Source organism: Octopus sinensis, linkage group LG7, assembly GCF_006345805.1.
Source record: "Octopus sinensis linkage group LG7, ASM634580v1, whole genome shotgun sequence".
Classification (NCBI taxonomy): Eukaryota; Metazoa; Mollusca; class Cephalopoda; order Octopoda; family Octopodidae; genus Octopus; species Octopus sinensis.
The window spans coordinates 39,675,017-39,696,985 of NC_043003.1; the positions used below are offsets into that span (position 1 = coordinate 39,675,017).

The 21,969-nt window shown below is 37.6% G+C and overlaps 1 protein-coding gene across 2 annotated transcripts in view; it reads right to left on the reverse strand.

Annotated features, from left to right (window-relative positions):
* Positions 1 to 21,969, reverse strand: part of LOC115214188 (dynein heavy chain 3, axonemal-like) — a 257,372-nt gene that overhangs the window by 214,287 nt on the left and 21,116 nt on the right. The window contains exons 1-3 of one of the 2 annotated variants that reach the window (XM_036504718.1): positions 9,132 to 9,402; positions 2,623 to 2,715; positions 1,936 to 2,110 (exon numbers count right to left, since the gene is read on the reverse strand). In XM_036504718.1, coding sequence (XP_036360611.1) covers positions 1,936 to 2,110; positions 2,623 to 2,715; positions 9,132 to 9,164 — 301 coding nt within the window. In that variant the 5' untranslated portion in view covers positions 9,165 to 9,402. Of the gene's footprint in view, positions 1 to 1,935; positions 2,111 to 2,622; positions 2,716 to 9,131; positions 9,403 to 21,969 lie in introns of those variants that run through there. The other variant, XM_029783288.2, reaches the window with a different exon arrangement.

The following is a 21,969-nucleotide window of genomic DNA, read 5'->3' on the forward strand; positions in this document are numbered from 1 at the left end:
TAGCCTAAGGCCAAAGAATCATGTTTAACGTCTTCAATGATATTGGATAACAAAAGAGATCCTACTTTACAAAGCTAACCACAGTTGGATAGTTAGTTAATCGATTGAGAATTTCTCAGCATTCCTGACATGCTTCTTCCATTCCTCTCAGTCATCTATGTAGACCAGTTGGATACTGAGGTTGATGTAATTGACTTAATCCCACCGCTGAAATTGCTGGCCTTGTTCCGAAATTTGAAACCGTTGTTGTTGTTGTTGTTGTTGCTGCTGCTGTTGCTGTTGCTGTTGAGCGAACGGTCTTCATTCCAGAGCTCGGAGAAGTCCAAAACGTGGTCCTTTGCTATTCATAAGACCCACAGAAGAGAGAGCAGGCCAACCCCCAACACCGAGAGCATTGACGGATGGATGAATGCACATCCAGGCTCAGTGGTTGCATAGGAAGTCAGGGACGAGAAACAAGAAGAAAGAGTGAGAGAAAGTTGGAGCGAAAGAGTACAACATGGGTCGCCACCCCACCCCCTGCCGGAGCCTCGTGGAGCTTTAGGTGTTTTCGCTCAATAAACACACACAACGCCCGGCTCCTGTTGTTGTTGTTGCTGCTGCTGCTGCTGTCCAGTAGTTTCAAATTTTGGTACAAGGCCAGCAATTTCAGTAGAGAGGGTAAGTCAATTACATCAGCCCCATTGCTCAACTGGTACTTATTTTATTGATCTGGAAAGGATGACGGCAAAGACGACCCCCAGCGGAATTTAAATTCAAAATGTAAAGACAGCTGAAATGTCACTAAGCATTTTGTCCAATGTGCTAACTATTCTGTCAGCTCACCACCTTCTGTTGATTTTGATATTACTGTTATTAATGAGGTGGCAAGATGGCAGAATTGTTAGCACACCAGGCAAAATGCTTAGAAGCATTTCATCCATCTTTACACTGAGTTCAAATTTCACTAAGGTCGACTTTACCTTTTATCCGTTCAGGATCAACAAAATAAGTACCCATTGATCACTGGGGTCAGTATAAGTACCAGTTTCACAAAATTTCTGGCCTTGTGCCAGAAATAAATACCAATGTTACTGTTATTAATAATAACAACCAGCAATATAACTAAAGTTTATGATAAACTGTGATACTAATATTGATTTCAAATTCTATCCATTGTTATAGAGACTTTGCCAGTTCACCACTTTATAGTCATAATGATATCAAGTATTTTCTGTAGATAAGGCAGAATGACAAATATTGGTTTCAAATTTTGGCTCAAGGCCAGCAAGTTCAGTGGATGGAATAAGCTGATTATATTGACCATCATGTTGAATCCAGGTTTTGTCCCTGTTAATGCCATAGCAACTGCCTTCACACCATCTCACCATCTTGCCTGGTTTTTGGCATCATCCCTTCTCAAGCCAACCCTCCCAATCTCCTCCTCCACCTGTCCCCTCCACATTTTCCTTGGTCTACCTCACTTTCGCTGTCCATTTGCTTCAAATTCTAGCACCCTCTTCAGAACATGCTCCTTGTCCCTCCTCAATACATGCTCATACCACTGCACTCTTGCCAGCCATTCCAGTGATTCCTCCAACCCCAGCATCCCCATCAAGTCCTCAGTCCTCTTATCAAACAGTCTCACGCTACACATTTTTCTCACCATTGCTCTCTCAGTCAACTGGTACTTATTTTATTGACCCCAAAATGATGAAAGGCAAAATCAGCCTTGGTGGGATTTGATCTCAGAACATAAAGACGGACAAAATGCTGCTACATCTTTTGCTCAGCATGCTAACAATTCTGTCAGCTCACTGCCTCAACTGCAGTTCTAATATTAATAACAACAATGTGAAGCACTTTTAAATATTGTGGTAAATTATAATACTACATACTAACATTGACATTAATTCTGCTAATAAACAAATATACAAAAGTTCTTTAAAAACCTACACTTTGGTTTAGACTTAATCAGCTTTGGCAATTTGAGTTGCTTAGCAGTTGGTGTATAATTATTGGCAATGGAATCACTAGGAGTGCGAGAGTATTTCTGTTCCTTGAACGGTGATGCCAATGTCCAAGACACTTCATCCATAATCGGAGGGTGTGTGCCATTCTTTACAACAATCTGAAAACAATAATAATAAGCTTCAAACATTACTTTCAAGCAAATTATAACAATGCAGATGTTATATATATTAAAGATGTATGCGTGTGTGCATATGTGTCAGTGTGTCCATGGATATGCAAGAGATGTAGTGAGTTTCCAGACAGGTTAACAGAGAAAGTAGAGTTTGCCAGAGCCCTGTGGGTAATAAGTACCAAGAGTATATGCAAAACAAACTCTCCTTGGTTTGCTCTCTACAAATAGTTAGATAGCTTCTGTTATGTAGATGCCATAATTAGCAGTGGTGTGGTTGGTCAGAGCACATAGCACTCAGAGGAAGAAGAAGTTGGAAAAGGGGAGTTATTACTTCTATAGCAACAAAAAGCTTTTCTTATGTAATGAAAGGTTGATTGTATGATGTGTATGAAGCATGATGTTGCACAACAGTGAAACATGGGCCTTGTTGAGGGAAAGGAAGGTTGGCATGGGAGTATAAGTGATAATGATAGTACCAATAAACAAGACATACATACCTGGTACAAAGTGGAAGGTTCTTTCACTGTGCTTGGCAATGGTGGTAGAGAAGGCAACACCCTGAGGAGTCTTGGTGATCCAGTTAGGGGATTCTGAAAATAACAGATATAAAAGACATTATAGTGGATTCTCCCATTGGTTTTGACATATGAAAGGCTAACATTTGATTTGTTTCAGGGGTGAAGGCTTATGTTGGACCAATCCCTCTTCTGGAGAGGCTGACAGAAAGTTAGTACAAAGGTTTACCACAAGTTCAATGAACATGAACTACATACTCAAGTTTTCTATTAGAGTTTTCCACCTCACTACAGACTAAATTTAAATGCACACCAGGACACCAAATGAGAAATATTAATGTACTCATGCATATATATGTGTGTGTGTGTGGAGGTGCAATGGCCCAGTGGTTAGGGCAGCGGACTCATGGTTGTAGGATCGTGGTTTCAATTCAATTTATTGAGCAAAAACACCTAAACATCCACAAGGCTCTGGCAGGGGGTGGTGGCAATCCCTGCTATACTCTTTTGCCACAACTTTCTCTCGCTCTTTCTTCTGTTGGCCTACTCGCTTAGCCAGCGGGCTGGCGTCATTTGAAGGCTAAAACAATACGAAGTGCATTGTGATCAGCGATGTGTAACAACATCTGATAGCCTGGTCGGTCACAGTGATCACGATGATATATATATATATATTGTTATATTTCGAGATGGCCATTTTTTCTATTTTTTTTTCAATTAAACACACTCCTTCAGGGAGGATACATGTAGAATGGAGAGTCACTGAGAGGATCACAGAATGTGCAACAAAAGATTTCCAAACAAAGGACACTAAAATAAGAACAATAATAAATGATTTTGTTAAGGTTATTTCTACAGAAAGCACCATTCAAGCATGATCATAACCAGCGTTGCCTTACTGGCACTTGTGCTGGTGGCATGTGAAAAACAACATTCAAGCAACGTTGTTGCCAGTGCCACTGGACTGGCTCCAGTGCAGGTGACATATAAGAAACACCATTCGAACACAGCCATTGCCAGTGCTGCCTGACGGGCCCGCGTGCCAGTGGCACATAAAAGCACCCACTACACTCTCAGAGTGGTTGGCGTTAAGAAGGGCATCCAGCTGTAGAAACTCTGCCAGATCAGATTGGAGCTTGGTGCAGCTTTCTGGCTAGCCAGTTCTCAGTCAAACCGTCCAACCCATGCCAGCATGGAAAGCGGATGTTAAACGATTATGATGATGATGATTTTATAGAAATTATAGCCACCACTGATTTTTGCTAAAATTAGTAGAAATAATCTTAATAAAATAATGTAATAACCACTGCTAATGTGGTAGAATGTGGTATTGACTGACAAAAAACATTTAATATACTTTATGGTATATTATGGTTGCATAACAAAATACCACATACCTACAAATCATTAATCATATATGAATGTAAAGAAAATATATAGTGTGTGCGTTTATTTATCAAAAAAAAATTGACCATCTCAAAATAAAACACTATCTGTTTGACACACAATTTCACATTAAGAATCTTGCAAAACAAATACATAAATGTATGTATATGTTTATCATTTTTTCAGTCCATGGAGAAATGGCCAAAATTTGCCCTGTTTATAATCATACCATATGTTACATATATATTTTATGTTATTGTGTGGACTAAGATCCCCATTGACAGACTACTGATATTTATAGTGTTAAACACTTTCGGTATGCAAATTAGGGACTCCTTCATAGAGTAACTGCTGCATTTGTTGAGTACATAAACAGTTTGGCTACTTATTTCTCTGGAGATTTTCAGAATGATGTGGATGCTTCTGATAAGAACGCAATAAAGTTTGAAAATGGTTTGAGGTTGTTCATCATTTTTTTTTTTTCAATCTGCAGAGAAATGGCTAAAATTTGCCCTGTTTATAATTATACGATATGTTACATATATATATATCTCATGTAATTGGACAGTCATTGATTTTATTGAGTTCATCTGCCATTTGACAGGTCTTGTTTCTCATTCTGTAGGATATCTAAATATCACCATACTCACCATGCAGGCTTGGGGGTGCCACAAGTTTATTACCCTCATTATTAGGGTGACAACTTCAGTAAAAGCAATATTGTTGTCAATAACACCAGCAAAGTCTTTGGCAATGTTTGGCATAAGGACCTTCTGCCTAAGTTGCATGCGTACAGACCCAATCCATCTTCTCTATTGAATCAAAACTTCCTTGTCAGAACACTACATCACAATACATGTCAATGAAGATTTTTATCACTTAGATTCGTCATTTCTGATATACTTTAAGATTCAGTTGTGTGTCTCCCACAAATTTTTTCTCACACATCAAATGGAAATTGTAGTTGAGATACCTGTGCCGGTGACATGTTAAAAGCACCATCCGTACATGGCCGATGCCAGCACCGCCTTGACTGGCTTCTGTGCGGGTGGCACGTAAAAAGTACCCACTACATTCATGGAGTGGTTGGCATTAGGAAGGGCATCCAGCCGTAGAAACACTGCCAGATCAGACTGGAGCTTGGTGCCACCTCTTGGCTTCCCAGACCCTGGTCATACCATCCAACTCATGCTAGCATGGAAAACAGACGTTAAACGATGATGATGATGATGATGATGATGATGATGACATTGATGATCTGCTGGTTGTTATTCCTAACCATACAGTTCTGTTTAGATCATACAACATATCACTTCACTCTGGAACTTTTCTACACACGACCTTGAACCTCACGCCAGACAGGAACTGCTTCCATAATCAAAGACACTTAATCTTTTAGCATTCAGATTAATCTGTCAAATGTAATGCTTATTTATTTTCATTGTTTTAAATTCATTGTGCTTTAACTTGTAGTGTTAAGATTTTGATGATATGTTTATTTTTAGAATGATATTGTAGGGTAAGTGTAAGAGGCTGGACCTAAAAATATAGTTTTATACCATACCGTCTCTACATACCAACAACACATAACTGAGGCCCTTAAAATTACCACAACTTACAATCTCTGAAGACTTCTCATGGGGGCCTTACATCATCATCGTTTAACATCCACCTTCCATGTCGGCATGGGTTGGATGGTTTGACAGGAGCTGGCCAAGCATGAGCCTGGACCACACTTCTGTGTTTATTTTGGCAGGGTTTTTTATAGCTGGATACCTTTCCTAACACCAACCACCCAGCAGAGCGGACTCAGTGCTTTTTACATGGCACACATGTATAACATTGCCAAAACTGTATCCCACAGTGTAGGCTTCCCGTTTTTAGGAATGAAATGCTTTAGCCTTGATAGTTTATAGATATATACATAAATATCCTAAACCACATGCAAAAGAATGTCTAACTGATTGGTGAAGACTCACTCACCAGATTAAAATAATAATCAAATGGGTCCATAGACAGAAAAAAATGGTTGAGAACCAATGCCTTAAGCACTTGGTTCAGTCTTTCCTTCCAGGAAATTATACCTACTGGAATTTCCTCATTGCTCATATTTTTTTTCTTTGTTCCTATAGACATCAACTACATCAATCTAGACAGGCCTAAAAATGTTGTAGGCACTGTCCCACCTTTTCAGACTAACTTATATGAAAATTGAGATTTTCTAACTAGTTACTTCGTTTGTTGCAAGATCAGTGACTGACTGTTGCTTAGTTTTCTATATATTGCAAGCTGGAGCAAATTCCTGCTATCTAGCAGTCGGATAATAAAGATGGTACCGTCAACTGGACTCTCAAAGGAAGGTGAGGCTTGTTTTCACTGTGCGGTGGCAGTATTGAAAGAGTGTGTATGGCAAACTAGAATGGAAGGTTTTGTGACAGGGTCCTTCATCTCTGGCCAGGGTTTGATAACCTACTTCAGATACCATCTGAAGAGCAAGATGGAGTTGGAGAGGAAGACCCTGCCATAGAGATAGTATGAGAAACGTTGGAAGGATGTGATGAGAAAGGTACATGTCAGTAACCCAGCTTAATCATCAATGAAAGGAAAAAGATAGTTGCTGGGCCTTCCAGGCTACCATGTATGTAATTTGAACTTGTTTGATACTCTTTACTCTTTTACTTATTTCAGTCATTTGACTGTGGCCATGCTGGAGCACCACCTTTAGTCGAGCAAATCGACCCTAGGACTTATTCTTTGGAAGCCTAGTACTTATTCTATCAGTCTCTTTTGCCGAACCACTAAGTTACGGGCACGTAAACACACCAGCATCGGTTGTCAAGCGATGTTGGGAGGACAAACGCAGACACACAAACACACACATACATATATATATATATACATGTATACGACAGGCTTCTTTCAGTTTCCGTCTACCAAATCCACTCACAAGTCTTTGGTCAGCCCGAGGCTATAGTAGAAGACAGTTGCCCAAGGTGCCACGCAGTGGGACTGAACCCGGGATCATGTGGTTGGTTAGCAAGCTACTTACCACACAGCCACTCCTACGCCTGATGTTATTTTTTTTTTTTAAGTATAACGGAAAATCAAGTAATCTATATAAATTATATCTAAATTTTTAACATTCATTCGAACTCATCTTAACATCTTTGTAACTGTTTCATCCTGTAATGTCCCATCTGTGTATTGATTGTATAATCATAATAAAGAATCTATCTCAAGCAGTCGGGTGTTTACCACAGAAGATGGTCACAAATAGACTGTTCAGCATGGTGATCCCGTCATCTGCTAGAAGATGATAGGGGTGCAGTACCAACTAAAAGCATCCATGCAGAGCTATGTAGAAGTACCTGTGTGGGACCATGTAAAAGTGCCCATGCAGAGCAACATAAAAGCACCACACATTACTTCAGAAATATAAATAAACCCAATCTGTTTCTTAAACGAATATATAATATGTAATGTATCTGTGCAACAGAGAGGGAAATTAAAACTGCATATGTTGTGAACTTAGAATATGCGTTTATTAATAAAAGTTTAATTACGATAATCTTTTATTCATACGAACGTAACTGATATGAAATATGTCATAAATAACAGTGACAAATTCATATGACACCGCCAGAAAATGTTGTTGGCAAAACACGGCAGATATTGTATTCACCTCAATAGACGTCATTGATTGGTTGAAATTGCCGAAATGCAAGAAATTAAACAACAAATAGCTTACAAACTACAGAATTTTCTCAAGAAAGCCAAGAGAAAAATATGTTTTGTGTAACACACTACCATTATACGAAGTTTAAAAGTGTTTAGTTATAAAGAAATTATTTTAAAAATCTGCCGGTCAAAGTGAAAAGATCCAAATACGGAGATAATCTTTGCATTTTGAAAAAAAAAATTCTGAAAAAGTGAAAATTAAAGAATTTGGGGTGGGATGGGGGTAATTAAAATTTTAAATTGCCGTTTTTTTTTTTTGTTTTCGTTTTTTTTTTTGCAGACTCAGAATCTACGTACTCGAAAATGGGGTATTCTGTAAAAAAAAAACAAAACAAAAAAAAACAAAACAAAAAAAAACAAAGGGTACACACCCTTACGTCTACATCCCTTACGTCCACCAACTTACGAAACCCCTACCACTGCATATTAATTTATTAAAACCCTCTCCTTTTCCTTACTTCCAATCTGGGTTTTATCAGCATTACATATGAATGTATGTGTGTGTGAAGGACAGCATGAACTGTCGTCAACTTCACAATCCCCCTCCCTAAAGCTATGTATTCCTCACACCCATCTCCCTTCCCTTCCCTTTCCTCAACGTTCTAAAAGTAGCATGTGTGTGTGTGTACGTACACATGTGTCTGTGTTTATGTACATACTGTATATGTATGCAGCGTCCAAAACAGATGACCCGGATATTGTTGCTCTTCCATTACTTTCGCAAACAGCAATAACTTTCTTCAGCTGAATACCCAAATACAAGTTTAACACTAAATAACTTCTAAAATACAAAATTTTGTCAAAAACGTTAAGAGTAAACCGTGTTCCACGTGACACATTCAACCAGTATCCGAAGTTTCAAACTGTTTAGTTAAAAAAAAAATTAATTAAAAAATCTGTGACTCAGATTGGAAACATCTCGATCCCGATGACGTTCCATTAAAAAAAAAACAAAAAAATGAAAGCAAACAAACGGGAGCTGGTTGAGAGAAATGAAACTAAAAAGAAATTCAGACCCTGAGAGAAAATATATCAAAAGTAAGGTGTTCCATAAGAGCGAAACTGGTGTAACCTCGCCATCGCAGAAGTAAAATTACTGTAGTAAAGTCAAAGGCTGTGTTATATCAATACAGATCGTGGGAAAAAGTTGGGGTTTTTTTTTTAATGCAATCCTTAGCAAAGTAAGTCTTTTATTCATTGAGTTTTATTGTCCCAATGTTTCGAAGAATAAAACTCATTGAAGACAGTAGACTCTAACAGAACAAATGTTTTCTCCAATAAATTGTGGAGGCGGATCAATTCACTATAAATGTAAAAATTTATATAAGAAAAAAAAAAAGGAAAAATTATCGAATATGAAGACATACTTCCCACTCAGTTTTTTCTGTATCAACATCCATAACAACATTAACCAGAAGACTATTGAAAATACAGTTTTGATTTCGAAGCCTATTTTTATCCTTCTTTAACTTTCCAATAGGAAATTTTCTTTTGGTTTGTTTACTTTAGATACACAACGTCTTTTCATAATGACAACATAACATTATAATAGCGTTCGAAAAGAATTTCACGAAGATCAACGGTAGCAGAACTAGCAGCCATATTTGATAGTCTTTTCTATTTCGTCAAATGGTGTTTAGGTTTTGATTGACCAAATCTCGTGGCTAAACTGTTGACTTTTTCCTCCCATTTCATTTTCTTTTTCGGTGTTTCGAGATATGCTGATAGCAGCAATAAGTTTAAAAAATTTATTGAGTAGGGAAAAGCAGCTAAAACGACTATGTCAGTATGTCGTAATTAACACACTCCATGTTCCGACATCATGTCAACTCTGACTTCCAGTAGACAAACAAATGCATTCTAACTGTGGCCATCCTGTCTTTTTCGTGGATATAGAAGACTCTACATGGCAACCATGTGTTGGAACATCAGAAACTGAAATTGGGATGATTTATTGCGAAAGTTCCGAGTGATTAGTAACGTATCTAACAGAGGATGGGAGTGGCGATGGGAACGGCTCTTTCAGGTCTGTCGGATAAACCTGTACAGGGGGCGAGGAACGATAAGCTCCATGGATGCCCCAAGCAAGACATACATTAAATGTCACTGCGAGTGATTTATTATGAAGCTAAAATTATTAGGATTTATTTACACATATAAAGTTAGAACGATTTATTAATATTTTATATGAAAGCAAAAAATGATGTAATCAGAAAACCAAATTATAGCACAGAAACGTCGAATTTCAAAAAATTTCGGAATTTCTGTAGATGTTCCACGAATGGTGCGATATATTTATTTAATCCTGCTCCACATGCATTCTATTATGACTATCTGTTGCTGCATCGCTGGCATCAACATAGTGTAACCTGTAGCAATTAATTATAATGCAGGTGCCTGGAAATACTCATTGCATTATGGAAGGCAGTAATAAGGCGCAAGCGAACAAAATCGTTAGCACGTCGGGCAAAATGCTTAGCGGCATTTCGTCCGTCCTTACGTTCTGAGTTCAAATTCCGCCGCGGTCGACTTTGCCTTTCATTCTTTCGGGGTCGATAAATTAAGTAACAGTTGTGTACTGGGGTCGATCTAATCGACTGTCACCCTCCCCAAAAATTTCGGGCCTTGTGCCTAAAGTAGAAAAGATTATTGAAGGCAGTAACAAAGCGGCGAACTGGCAGAAACGTTAGCACACCGGGAGAAATGCTTTGCGGTATTTCGTCTGTCTTTACGTTCTGAGTTCAAATTCCGCCAAGGTAGACTTTGTCTTTCATCCTTTCGGGGACGATATAAAAAAAGTGCCCGTTGAGTACGAGGGTCGATCTAATTGATTGTCCCCCTCCCCTAAAAATTTCAATCCTTATGCTGATAGTAGAAATTCTTCAAATGCCATTGAGGTCATCTTAGCCTTTTGAAGTCGAAACAATAATTACCAGTTAAACAGTAGGGTCGATACAGTCAACATGCTCCCTTCCCCTAAAAACTACTGGCCTTGTACCAAAATTTCAGGCACTCATTATAGTAATGTGGAAGTACTTTGGTCTCTAGCGTAGCTAGGGATAGGCGTGAGGGAAAGGCAGTCCACTCCAGGTCGCGAAATTTTTTTCCTACGAGAGTTCCGAATCCCAGTATTGAACTCATTTGCATACAGCCAATCAGAGTTCACTTTGACCTTGTTATCAAGTTAACAAAGGTGAGCATTCAAAATAGCGACCTCCGATTGCCATGCGAATCTTTGTCTAGTAAATTACGCAAATTGGCAACACTTATGGCATCATCTGCGAGCAGCTCTCCATTCCCTATATAAACTAAATTTCACATTTGTCACCCCCTATTAACTCGTTTAGAACAGTTAGATTTTGCTATAACGCACAATTTTCCACTGAACTCAACCAGAGTATTTTCCTGACTGGTCCTCAATGGGTCAATCAGAGTGTGTTCTGAGGAATTGCTTTCTACACAACATATTTTGTCTATGTGGGGTTGTTGTTTGTTTGTTACTTCTCGAGCCACGCCTGGCTCATAAGGGTCGGTTTCCCTGTTTCCTTGGCGTATAGGTTCCCCACCTGGACGGGATGCCGGTCCGTCGCAAGTGAGCTAAGCTGCAAGATGCAGGAGGAAAGAGTGAGAGAAAGTTGTGGCGAAAGAGTCAGCAGAAGTTCGCCATTACCTTCTGCCGGAGCCGAGTGGAGCTTAGGTGTTTCGCTCATAAACACACACATCGCCCGGTCTGAGATTCGAACCCGCGATCCCTCGACTGCGAGTCCGCTGCTCTAACCACTAGGCCATGTGCCTCCACGTATGGGGGTTAGAAATGTGTAATTCTCAAGGAGAGCTAACCCATGGTGTCATCAGTGTTGCCAATTTGCATAATTTACTATAAAAATGTAAATGAGTCTAGTTTCCTTAATTTTTTTGCCCAATTTTGCTAATTTCTCTTTTGAAATATTAAAAAAAATATTTGTTTAGGTTAGAACAGTGAAATTTCACGAGTTTAGTTTCCCTTTAAGTAGCTACACTTTTAATGGTTAAATGGATTTTACTTAACCAGTCCTACAATTAATTCGAACTAACTTAAAAATACCCTTCATATATGTTCAAGTATTATTAAAAGAGAAAAGAAACATGATCATTCCTTACCCAAGTTACCTTATCCTATCGCCCATCACTTGTTATGCGCTCATAAATTAATTTGATAGATGAGCTCTGATTGGCTGTATGCAAATGAATTTATAATTGGGGTCCAGAACTCTCATGGGAAAAAAATTTCGTTTTCGGGTCACCCTTTTATGGGGAGGGACAGTTTTGGATTTGGCGTATAAGCCTGTATAGGCTTGTGCTGTCCCGGGGCGGAAGCCGCAAACGTAAAGGATGCCCTGGTTGGCACACACTTTAGCTGTCACTAACCTCGGTTGGACACAGGCACAAAACACAAAGGATCTGCCGTTTCACTACCCCTAGAACCATGTGGACTTCTCTATAACAACCATGAGTGGTGGTGTGAGTCGAGAGAAATTTAACTGGTGGTTGTTTTAGCCCTTCGCTAAGGGGGTGCACTGGACGGCACTGCCCCCCTCACTATTCAATGCACCCTTAGATTTACAGTGATACACTTATTTAGAAATTCCACTTCAGCATTATTACAAATTAGTGCCCACCCAGAATATCCTAAACACCCTCAGACACCAAAGTTTGGCGATGGGCCTGGCCCCAAGATCAAGCCTAATCTAACAGATCTACGAACAAAAAACATTCTACTCGTGCACATCTCGTCCTTTTAGTAGTTTCTAAGATTATCTTCATGTAATGTGTTCTCTTTTTTCAATATGGTGAGGTATTGATATGTTATGAATACGAATTATGACTATTTCATAACACGCCACAGAGTAAACTTGAAAGAAGGACAAAGTGAAAGTTCTGTCAGATTAATGACACCAATGCATTGGTATTCAGTTTGAGCTTCCAGAAATTAACTGATGTCTCAAAAGCAACAAGAGACGGCGTGTCTATGCTATCACTCGACTTACAGAAGTAGTAGCTAAATCCCTTTCAAATCATAACCCACTATCTTAAAGAAGGTGCATGGATAATGTAGTCACTGATATGTCTACCAACAGATGGAATACTCAGGGTTTGCATGATTATGATCATAGATCTGCTTGATGGCGGCTGGGATCTTTTCAGCTTGGTTGCCAATTTTCGAAAATTCAGAGTTTATTCAAAATTTTAAGATTTGGTACATTAATGTAGTTTTTTAAACTGAATCTCAGGAAACACTTTTTCACTTTTTCCAGAAAAAACTTTTTCAAGATGTTATAGTTTAAAGTTTTATAATTTCCTCCCTTTGGAAATTTTCACTGTGTGCGTGTCAGCACGAGTTGTCAACTGAAAAACAATGAAATTCTGCTTTATGCACGCCATTACGCATAACTTTGTATTTCTTGGAATTTTCAGAAAATTTTTGCGAATTGGTATTCTACACGCAGGAATTCATGCGGTTATCCAAAAATAAAACAAAAACTTTTTTGGTGCGTGATTTAAGGCCTATTTGGCCGTTATTTTTAGCAAATCTGACGACCACTTCAATGAGTGGAATATATTTGTCAACACATGGTTTCTCGCAGACAAAAAAGTTCTCATGCTTTGTGGTATGATACTATAGAAACAAGCATGAATGTGTCTGTGGCTTACGAATGGCTAAAATTACCAAAATTTTGCAAACTTTAAAAGCTAATAACTCTTTATTTATTGACTTATTGCGAAAATGAATTTCAAAGCAATGATTTGCATATAAAACTATATTATTACACCGAATTTTAAATAAATTCGAGCAGGAATTGAAGAGATTGAAAATTAGCAGCCAAAAGATCCCGCAGTTGTCTTGGTAATAACGTGGGTAGAAGAAAACTATAATCGTTTCACGGACGGGACAGCGACTTGTAAGAGACGCGGTGCAATGGGTAATCTAGGTGGTATGTAATTAGTTCAGAGACATAAGGTTGTCGTAGTACCGGATTATGCTAAGGCAGGGGCTGCAGCATATAAGTACACATTTGAAGGACAAATTTATATAGATGAGCAATCATGGAGCAAAGGGAATCGAAATCAATACAGGGATTTCTCTTTAGAGGGATAGTCCTTGATTTTACAGCCCTAAATTCAAAACGATCAATGGGCGGCGCTTTTATGGTCCTAAATTATAATTGGTTTCAGGGTTGGACGTCCACGTGTGAAAATTACCATTGTTTACCCAAACAAGACATTGCCATACGCCGAGAAAATATTTTTCTACTAGAAGACATTACGCTAAGAGTGGTGGTGGAGGGAAGACTTCCAACATGTTTTCTATGTAAACAAAAAGGGAACATGAGAGCAAGGTGCCTTCAGCAAGAAAGTAAAGTAGAGGAACAACAACGCGAAGAACAGCCCGCCGAAGAGGAGGGGCCGGAAATAAAGGAAAACAAAGAGGAGACGCTTACTGTCGTAAATAAGCGAAAGAGTGGGTGATCTCTCCGACAGAGAACCAAAAACGAATGAAGGAGGTAGAGGAGGTACAGAGGAACTGTTCAGATAAACTAACAGAAGTATCGCAACACAGAGTGCAAGATATAATCGTGGACGATTATGGTTATGTACAGACGGAGGAACCAAGGGAAATGAATAGCCTGGACAGCCCAGATCCGGAGCGTAAACAAGTAAATACTAATAAGAAAAAGTGGCATGTAGTAACATATGTGAAAAGTACCGCCATAGAGCGAAAAATAACGAAATTCAAAGGTGCTATAAGGATTTAAATTACCAGCTGAACGTTACCCGGAACACATAAAGGGAGTGATGATTGTCAAGGAGAGGTATAAAAGGTTAAAAGAACTATTTAAAGATGATGTGAACCCTTTGGGAGAAGAAACTGAATTTGAGGAACTATCAAAAGTAGTTAAATACGTGAAGTTAATACCTTTAATGAATGGTAATAGAGGTGTCCTTTAAAAAGGAAAAAAAGAAAACAAAAAGAAAGGGGAAAAGAGAAGGAAATAGACTTTTTCAAAAATGGGGAAAAAAGATGCAAAAAGGAAAACAAAAGAAAAACTGCCAAAAATTGTATAAATTAACAGTTAAATGGTACTGCTTGAGAGTGGGGCTCAATGCAGCCATTTTATCATCATCGATTTTATTATACATTTTTCATTCGTTTTATGGTTTTTCTCCCCACTGTGGTGTTCTGTCTGTCCTTGTGTTGTCTCCTCTATGTTAAAGCCTGGGTGTCAAATAAAGAAAAGGAGGTTAGAGAAAGTTCCTTGTTTTTCTTGTAGGAATTGCGGCTTCGGCCCGGGTTGGTGTTGATTTTTTAACTGTTTTTGAACTGTTGTGTATAAGAGTTGTTAATTTGTTGAATTTTTGGCAATTTTTTTTACGTAATTTAAACACATGGCTTGTTAAGCAAGCTTGTGTTTTTGTTGTTTCTCTTTCCGAATGAGAGATAGAGGCGGAGATGCACGGAAAAAAGTGGTAGCTACGCAGCAGTAGCTGGGAAAATGAATGGAACAAACGAAACGAAGTTCGAATTACGAAAGGTAATTATACCTATTGATAAACTGCGAAAATGTAAGAAGTTTACCTAAAAGGATGGAGGCAAAGTAAGGCTGACCCCTCCAGAAGATTTTTTAGTAGAAGTGGAAAAGAAAACGGTTATTTACAGGACACTCAACAGGAAAGAAAGAAAAATAGAAGTAGCGAAAGAGGAGGATATCGAAAAGTGACTGGAGTGTATTAAGAACAAAATAACTTTTTACACTCGTGGGAAGAAATTCTGTACAGTGGAGGTGAGATTCGTCTCCACAGAAGAAGCAATAAAGAACTCTGCCGTACCTATTAGAAATGGGGAAATGGAGGCTCCTGCCAACTTACTTGGTTAGAAGAATAGCCAGAGTAAGGGTTGGCAGGATTCCTCCGGAAATGAAGGAAGAGTGGATAGCGGCGTCAGTTCTATCCACTACAAAAAAAGAACCCAGTATTGTATCAGCTACAAGAACGCAGAAACTAAACTAATGGGGATACGGCCTAGAGTTGTTAGTTCAGATAACTCTGGCCGATATGAACGAGATTCCATAGGTAATTGAACCCCCAGATGAGAGAAAACTAAACGTGACAGTGGAGGGGAGACCCCCTCACTTGCTATGGATGTGGACAGAAGAGGCACATGAAAAAGTGGTGCCCCAAAGCACAACTGAACCGAGCAACGAGGAAGAAATGCCGTCGGAGAACGAAGATGTAGCAGGGACGGGAGAGAAAAGTGAAGTAGAACCAACAGAGAATGGGGGAGAGTTCACCCAAGTCACCAGAAAGAGAGGTAAGGGTGTCTCGTCCCCGAAAACTTCCAAAAAGAAGAGGAAAAAGACCCCAAAAATAGCAAAGATAGAAAGCGACGCATCACAGCAAAGCAACAAGGAGACTCCCGGCGTGCAGGAAAAGAAGAAAGAGCAGACCACGGATTGGAAGGAAGAATATGTGCTACTATACAAACCAAATGAAGCGATTGAGAGAACTATATATAGAATGAAAAATGTAATAAAAGTAACGTTACGTGGATGTATCTTAGGAGACGTAATGAAGTTTAAATTTTTGAAAAAATATCATGGAAATACTATTTGGATTACGCCAGAGAGGGTGAAGTATAAATATCTTTCCCCAGTGGTAAGATATGAAAATATAGACTTGGTTATGATAACATGGGTTACAGACTAATAATTAATTGTAAAGAACAGTAAACGCAATTGCTTGAGGGTGAGGTGCAAACAAGGACGTCCATCTTCATTTTGTACATTTGTCATATTTTTCATTCATCGTTATATGTTTTATGTTTCCACTTGTACTGTCTTGTCTCTCCTTGTATCGTCCCCATCTGTGTTTGGGCCATGAATGCCTAATAAAGAATCAAGAGGGTAAAGAAAGTTCCAGAGAAGATAAACAAATACAGTATTCTTGGTCCCTGCTCGACCAATGTTTAAAGGAATCTCTTCGTCCACAATGCACTTCTCCAAGTGTGTACCATAGACACAATATCCTCATTTCTCACCACATAAATAATACTAGAGACACAAGTAGGTTGCACAGATAAAAAGTCCATAATAGACAAGTTTCTTGTTTTTCAATCCTAGGTTAAAGGAATCGTCGACTATAAAGAACAAAGTATTCTCACGACTCTCATACGAAGCATTTCATTCCTGTTAATAATGTAACTACGAACTACTTTCTAATTCTGGTACAATACTCAATTGGCAAGCAACTACGTAACTACGTAGATATTGCGAGATACTTGTGTAAAAATAAACGTTAATTAACCAACGTTCGAAGTTGTTTTTAACCAATTAATTAAGACCCATCTAGCCAGCCCGACAAGATTTAAACATTACTATCATATATCATCATTTTTCTGGATTATAAAGAAGTAGTGAAAAAAAAAAAGAAACTATTGCATTAAAACTATTTTACGAACTATTCAAAACTTGGCAAAAATACCTGGTATTCAGTTGCAATATTTTTTTTTTATCTTTATTGCTTTCACTTTACTCAATAACAAATTATTTTCATTAAAAATAAATGCCTTTCATTATTAGGTATCTTCTAGAGTTCACTGTCTGAAATATTTCTTTTCTTTTTTTTTTTTTTTGAAACAGAAAATAAGCAGACCAAATGCAGAGCAGATGCACAAAAGTATGTGTAACCTTTTCGATTCAGAAAGTTTCTAGAAATTTTGTAACATTAAAAGAGACTGATTATATATATATATATATATATATAGTGTATATAATACAGTGTATATATATATATATATAATATATATATATATATATAGTGTATATAATACAGTATATGTATATATAGTGTATATAATACAGTATATATATATATAGTGTATATGATACAGTATATATATATTGTATATAATACAGTATATATATTTATAGTGTATATATATATATATATATATATATATATATATATATATATATATATATATATACTGTATATAATACTGTATTTGCCTTGATAGATCACTAGCCACTACACATTCTTTATTTTCTCTCCTTGTTTCTTTCTGTAGAAGAGCATAGGTTCGAAACGTTAAAGACTTTTTCACTTCCCGAGTGTTATACTAATACATCTATTTGTTATCTACACCACATGTCTTTGTCTTTTGTTTTTTTTTTTGTGAATTCTCCCTATATATATATATATAAAGAATCTATGATGCTTAAAACACACAACCAGGAATTTATGACTTTTGGCACACTAGATTCTTTCTGACTTTATTCTATTTGCCGTTTTCTTGACGTTTTTTTTTTTTAAATTAAAAACTTTTAAATGTTATTGTTTTTATCATCCCATAAATGGCGGTGCCACAGCTAGTGAGCTGAAACTAGATAAATAAAAAAAATAAATACGAAGTGCGCCAATATTTTCTTCTGTATCCGATCTCGTGTACGTCACAAACTCAAAAGGATTGAATTTAATGCAAAAATTAAAACATGAAGCTAAAAGAGAAATAGAAAAGCAAGTCTTATTAATTAACTACCAGCAAAGATGAAATAAATCTGCCCATTTACTGTTGTCATTTAATTCGTAAGGGTTCTTTTTAAATTTTTTCATAGTGTAGAATCTTTTCAATTTATCTACACTGATGCAATTTTGCATACTGGTGGCAAAAATAACATTCATTTTCTCTAGAAATTCATCCTTTTTTGTTATCGGCACAAAGCCTGAAATTTTGGGACAGTGGGCTAGTGGAGATTACATCGACCCAGTGTTTTCAACTGGTACTTATTTCATTGACACCACCCCTATCACTACCCATATTGTGTCCACCATCTTCAAGCCCCTTACTAACTACTAAATCCTTTATTCTTCATTTTTAATTCCTTCCTTTCTAATTTTTTCATGCATCTGTTAACTTCCAATGGTTCAAGACCATTGACAACATCAATCTCTTTGATCTAGGAGAGCTGCAAAGGCCAAAGTCACAGGCCTTTCTAGCAGACCAATCCAATTATAAACAAACTTACGTGGGAGACATAATCAAAAGTAGAAGTACACCAGAGTTGATATAATTCCAATTGGAAAGACAGCCCTATCAGTACATTCAGCAATGATGTAGTCTGATTTAAATAAGCTATTGACAATTTAACTAAGGGATCCTTATGCCACACACAGTTGAAGGCTTTACTGATGTCAATAACAACAATGCTATCACCAAAGTTCTCAAGAGTTCTCAGTGAGTTGTGAGGTAGGAGGGCATATCTCCTGTAGAACTGGTTCTAAAGAAACTCTGCTAATGGTCACCAAGTAAAAGACAGACAAAAGGTGGTGAAAGAGGATTTTGTTTGTGACTGTTTCTATTGTCTTTGAGATATAGGAAGTTGCTAGCATTTGAGAGGTTGCCCTTTGTGGGAATAAGTTAGAGTTATATGTTTCCATAGATTGGAATAGATTCTTTTAGTGAGAAAAATATTGAAGTGTTTAGCAGTACAGGATATAAATCCTTGAAGTCACTGCTTGAAATTAATGGAAAAAAACACCTGTAAATTAGATCGCCTTACCAAGGTTGGCAGGAATAGAATCTTAACATATTTGCTGACTGATGCATGAGATGGTGAGGTGGAAAATTTTGCTAATTCCATGCAATCTAAAACTGGAAGCAAAATAGGTTTTAAAGTGGTATTTAGAAAGATATCTTAGCTGATGTTTTGGAAAAGATGCTGTCAAAGAAAAAATTAAGCTGAGATAGACGTTTTCAAGACAAAATAATTCCATATGGGTCTCTTATGTATGGATAGGAATCAAGTGGTGGAATATACTTAAATTTACCTCTTATTTTAACTTATTATATCTCTCTTAATTAAATTAGTCACTGAACTACTCAAAAGAGCCAGTAGCTCCTTGTATATGATATTAGTAATACAGTTCTATATTTAAGAAATGAGGAATTATGTACATTATTTACATTTGACATATATTTGTCCTCATCTTGTTTGTTGTTAACACAACGTTTCAGCTGATATACTCTCCAGCCTTTCTTGGGGAAATTTCGAACCTGGGTTCTCATTCCTAGGGTATTTTTCAATGTTGTTGCTGTTCAGGTCACTGTCTGGAATCGAACTCAGAATCTTGGGGTTAGTAGCCCACACTCTTAACCATTACGCCATATGCCCGCAGACAATTACAGAGTGAATTTTAGGGCTTATAAATCTGGAGGGCATATCATCCAAAACGTGTTGACAACAAACAAGATGAGGACAAATATCCATCAAATGTAAATAATGTATGGTTTTAGTAGTTCATAATTTGTTGCTAGTGACATTTAGAAGGCCCCTAAAGAATCACTTGATTACTTGAAATAACTACCAAATCTCCCTCAAATTATTTCCTAGCACCATACAGAAAGTTACACTGGTCAATGTAGTCCTTGATATATTACCTATGAAATGCCTCATGGCATAAATCTGCTTGATCAGACTTGACCTGGGGTTAAATAACAACAACAACACTACATGTTGCTATGAACAATAATGGTTTCAAACTTTGGAACAAGACTACCAATTATCAACCCCAACACTCAAATTGTACATTTTTTTTATCAACTCTGTAAAGATGAAAGGCAAAGTCAACCTTGATAGAATTTGAACTCAGAATGTAATGAGTCAGAAAAGAGACTGCATAGTACTTTTTCTGTCACTCTAACAGTTCTGCAAGCTGACTAACCTTGTTACTATGAACATTTATAAGAAGAGACCAAAGATTAATACAATACATAATACAAGAAAATTTTTGGTAATATCTATTTTAAATAACATCCTAAAATATCTGGCCCCTGTTACTGAAAGTTGAATGAGCCAGATATACAGCATTAAGTATTGTCTCAAAGATACAAAACAAATTGACTGCTACTGATTTAAATTAAAGTCCTATGTGAGAGTAGTTCAATATCTAATCCAGTTGATTATTTTGACAAGCTGAAGAGTTAGAAAGTTTCTGGAATTAATATAGAAGAATAAAGATCTTTTAGTGAGTGAAATGTGAACAATTATAGTCAGAAGATCCCATAGATGTTGATTTCGATGTATAGAGAAGCAAACAATTCTCTATGAAGTTTATACTAGGGTGATGATGATAGAACTGGAAGTGAAGCTGCCATGTTAGTGTTTCAGTCATGACCCAAGGAATGGAACTCATACATTATGAACCAGCAAAAGACTTCAGAGTCATCACTGCTTATGACAGATAGTAAGTCATTCCACTTAATACTACTTATTTATATCAGGCACTGGAGTAGCTTGCTTACCAACCACATGGTTCCGGGTTCAGTGCCACTGCGTGGCAGTTTGGGCAGGTGTCTCCTACTATAGCCTCAGGCCGAACAAAGCCTTGTGAGTGGATCTGGTAGACAGAAACTGAAAGAAGCCCGTCGTATATATGTATATATATGTGTGTGTGTGTTTGTGTGTCTGTGTTTATCCCCCCAACATCGCTTAACAACCAATGCTGGTCTGTTTACATTCCCATAACTTAGTGGTTCGGCAAAAAAGACCGATAGAATAAGTACTAGGCTTACAAAGAATAAGTCCTGAGGTTGATTTGTTCGACTAAAGGTGGTGCTCCAGCATGGCCACAGTCAAATGACCGAAACAAGCAAAAGAGTATCAGTGTAAACTGGGTCATTGAGGGCTAAGTGTTTTGATCACAAATTGAGGAAATGGTACTAAACCAGTGATAAACTTAAAGCAATGGTTCTTTCAGTTTGTTGTCTGATTTTCAATTATAGATTGGCCATTCTTGGCTCTCATGCAGACAGATAATTTGGAAGGTGTATAATTGATTCAGTTTTACTTCCTCAGTGGGAAATTAAGATGCATCAACTGGAATTCCAGTTTTCATCCAAGTTTGCCTCTACATAACACTTTATGAGGAATATGTCAAGGTGCACTCCTCTAATCTGCTGGATTGTCAATTAGCTCAATGGTTTCCAAAGTCACAAATAAAATACTTCCTTTCTCACCAAAACAAAATAAATTTAGCACCACACAATCCTTCTCCTTCACCACCATGCTAAACAAGTTTGGGCTTCCGTGCCGGTGGCACATAAAAAGCACCATCTGATTGTGACCGTTGCCAGCCTCGCCTGACCCCCTTGCCGGTGGCACATAAAAAGCA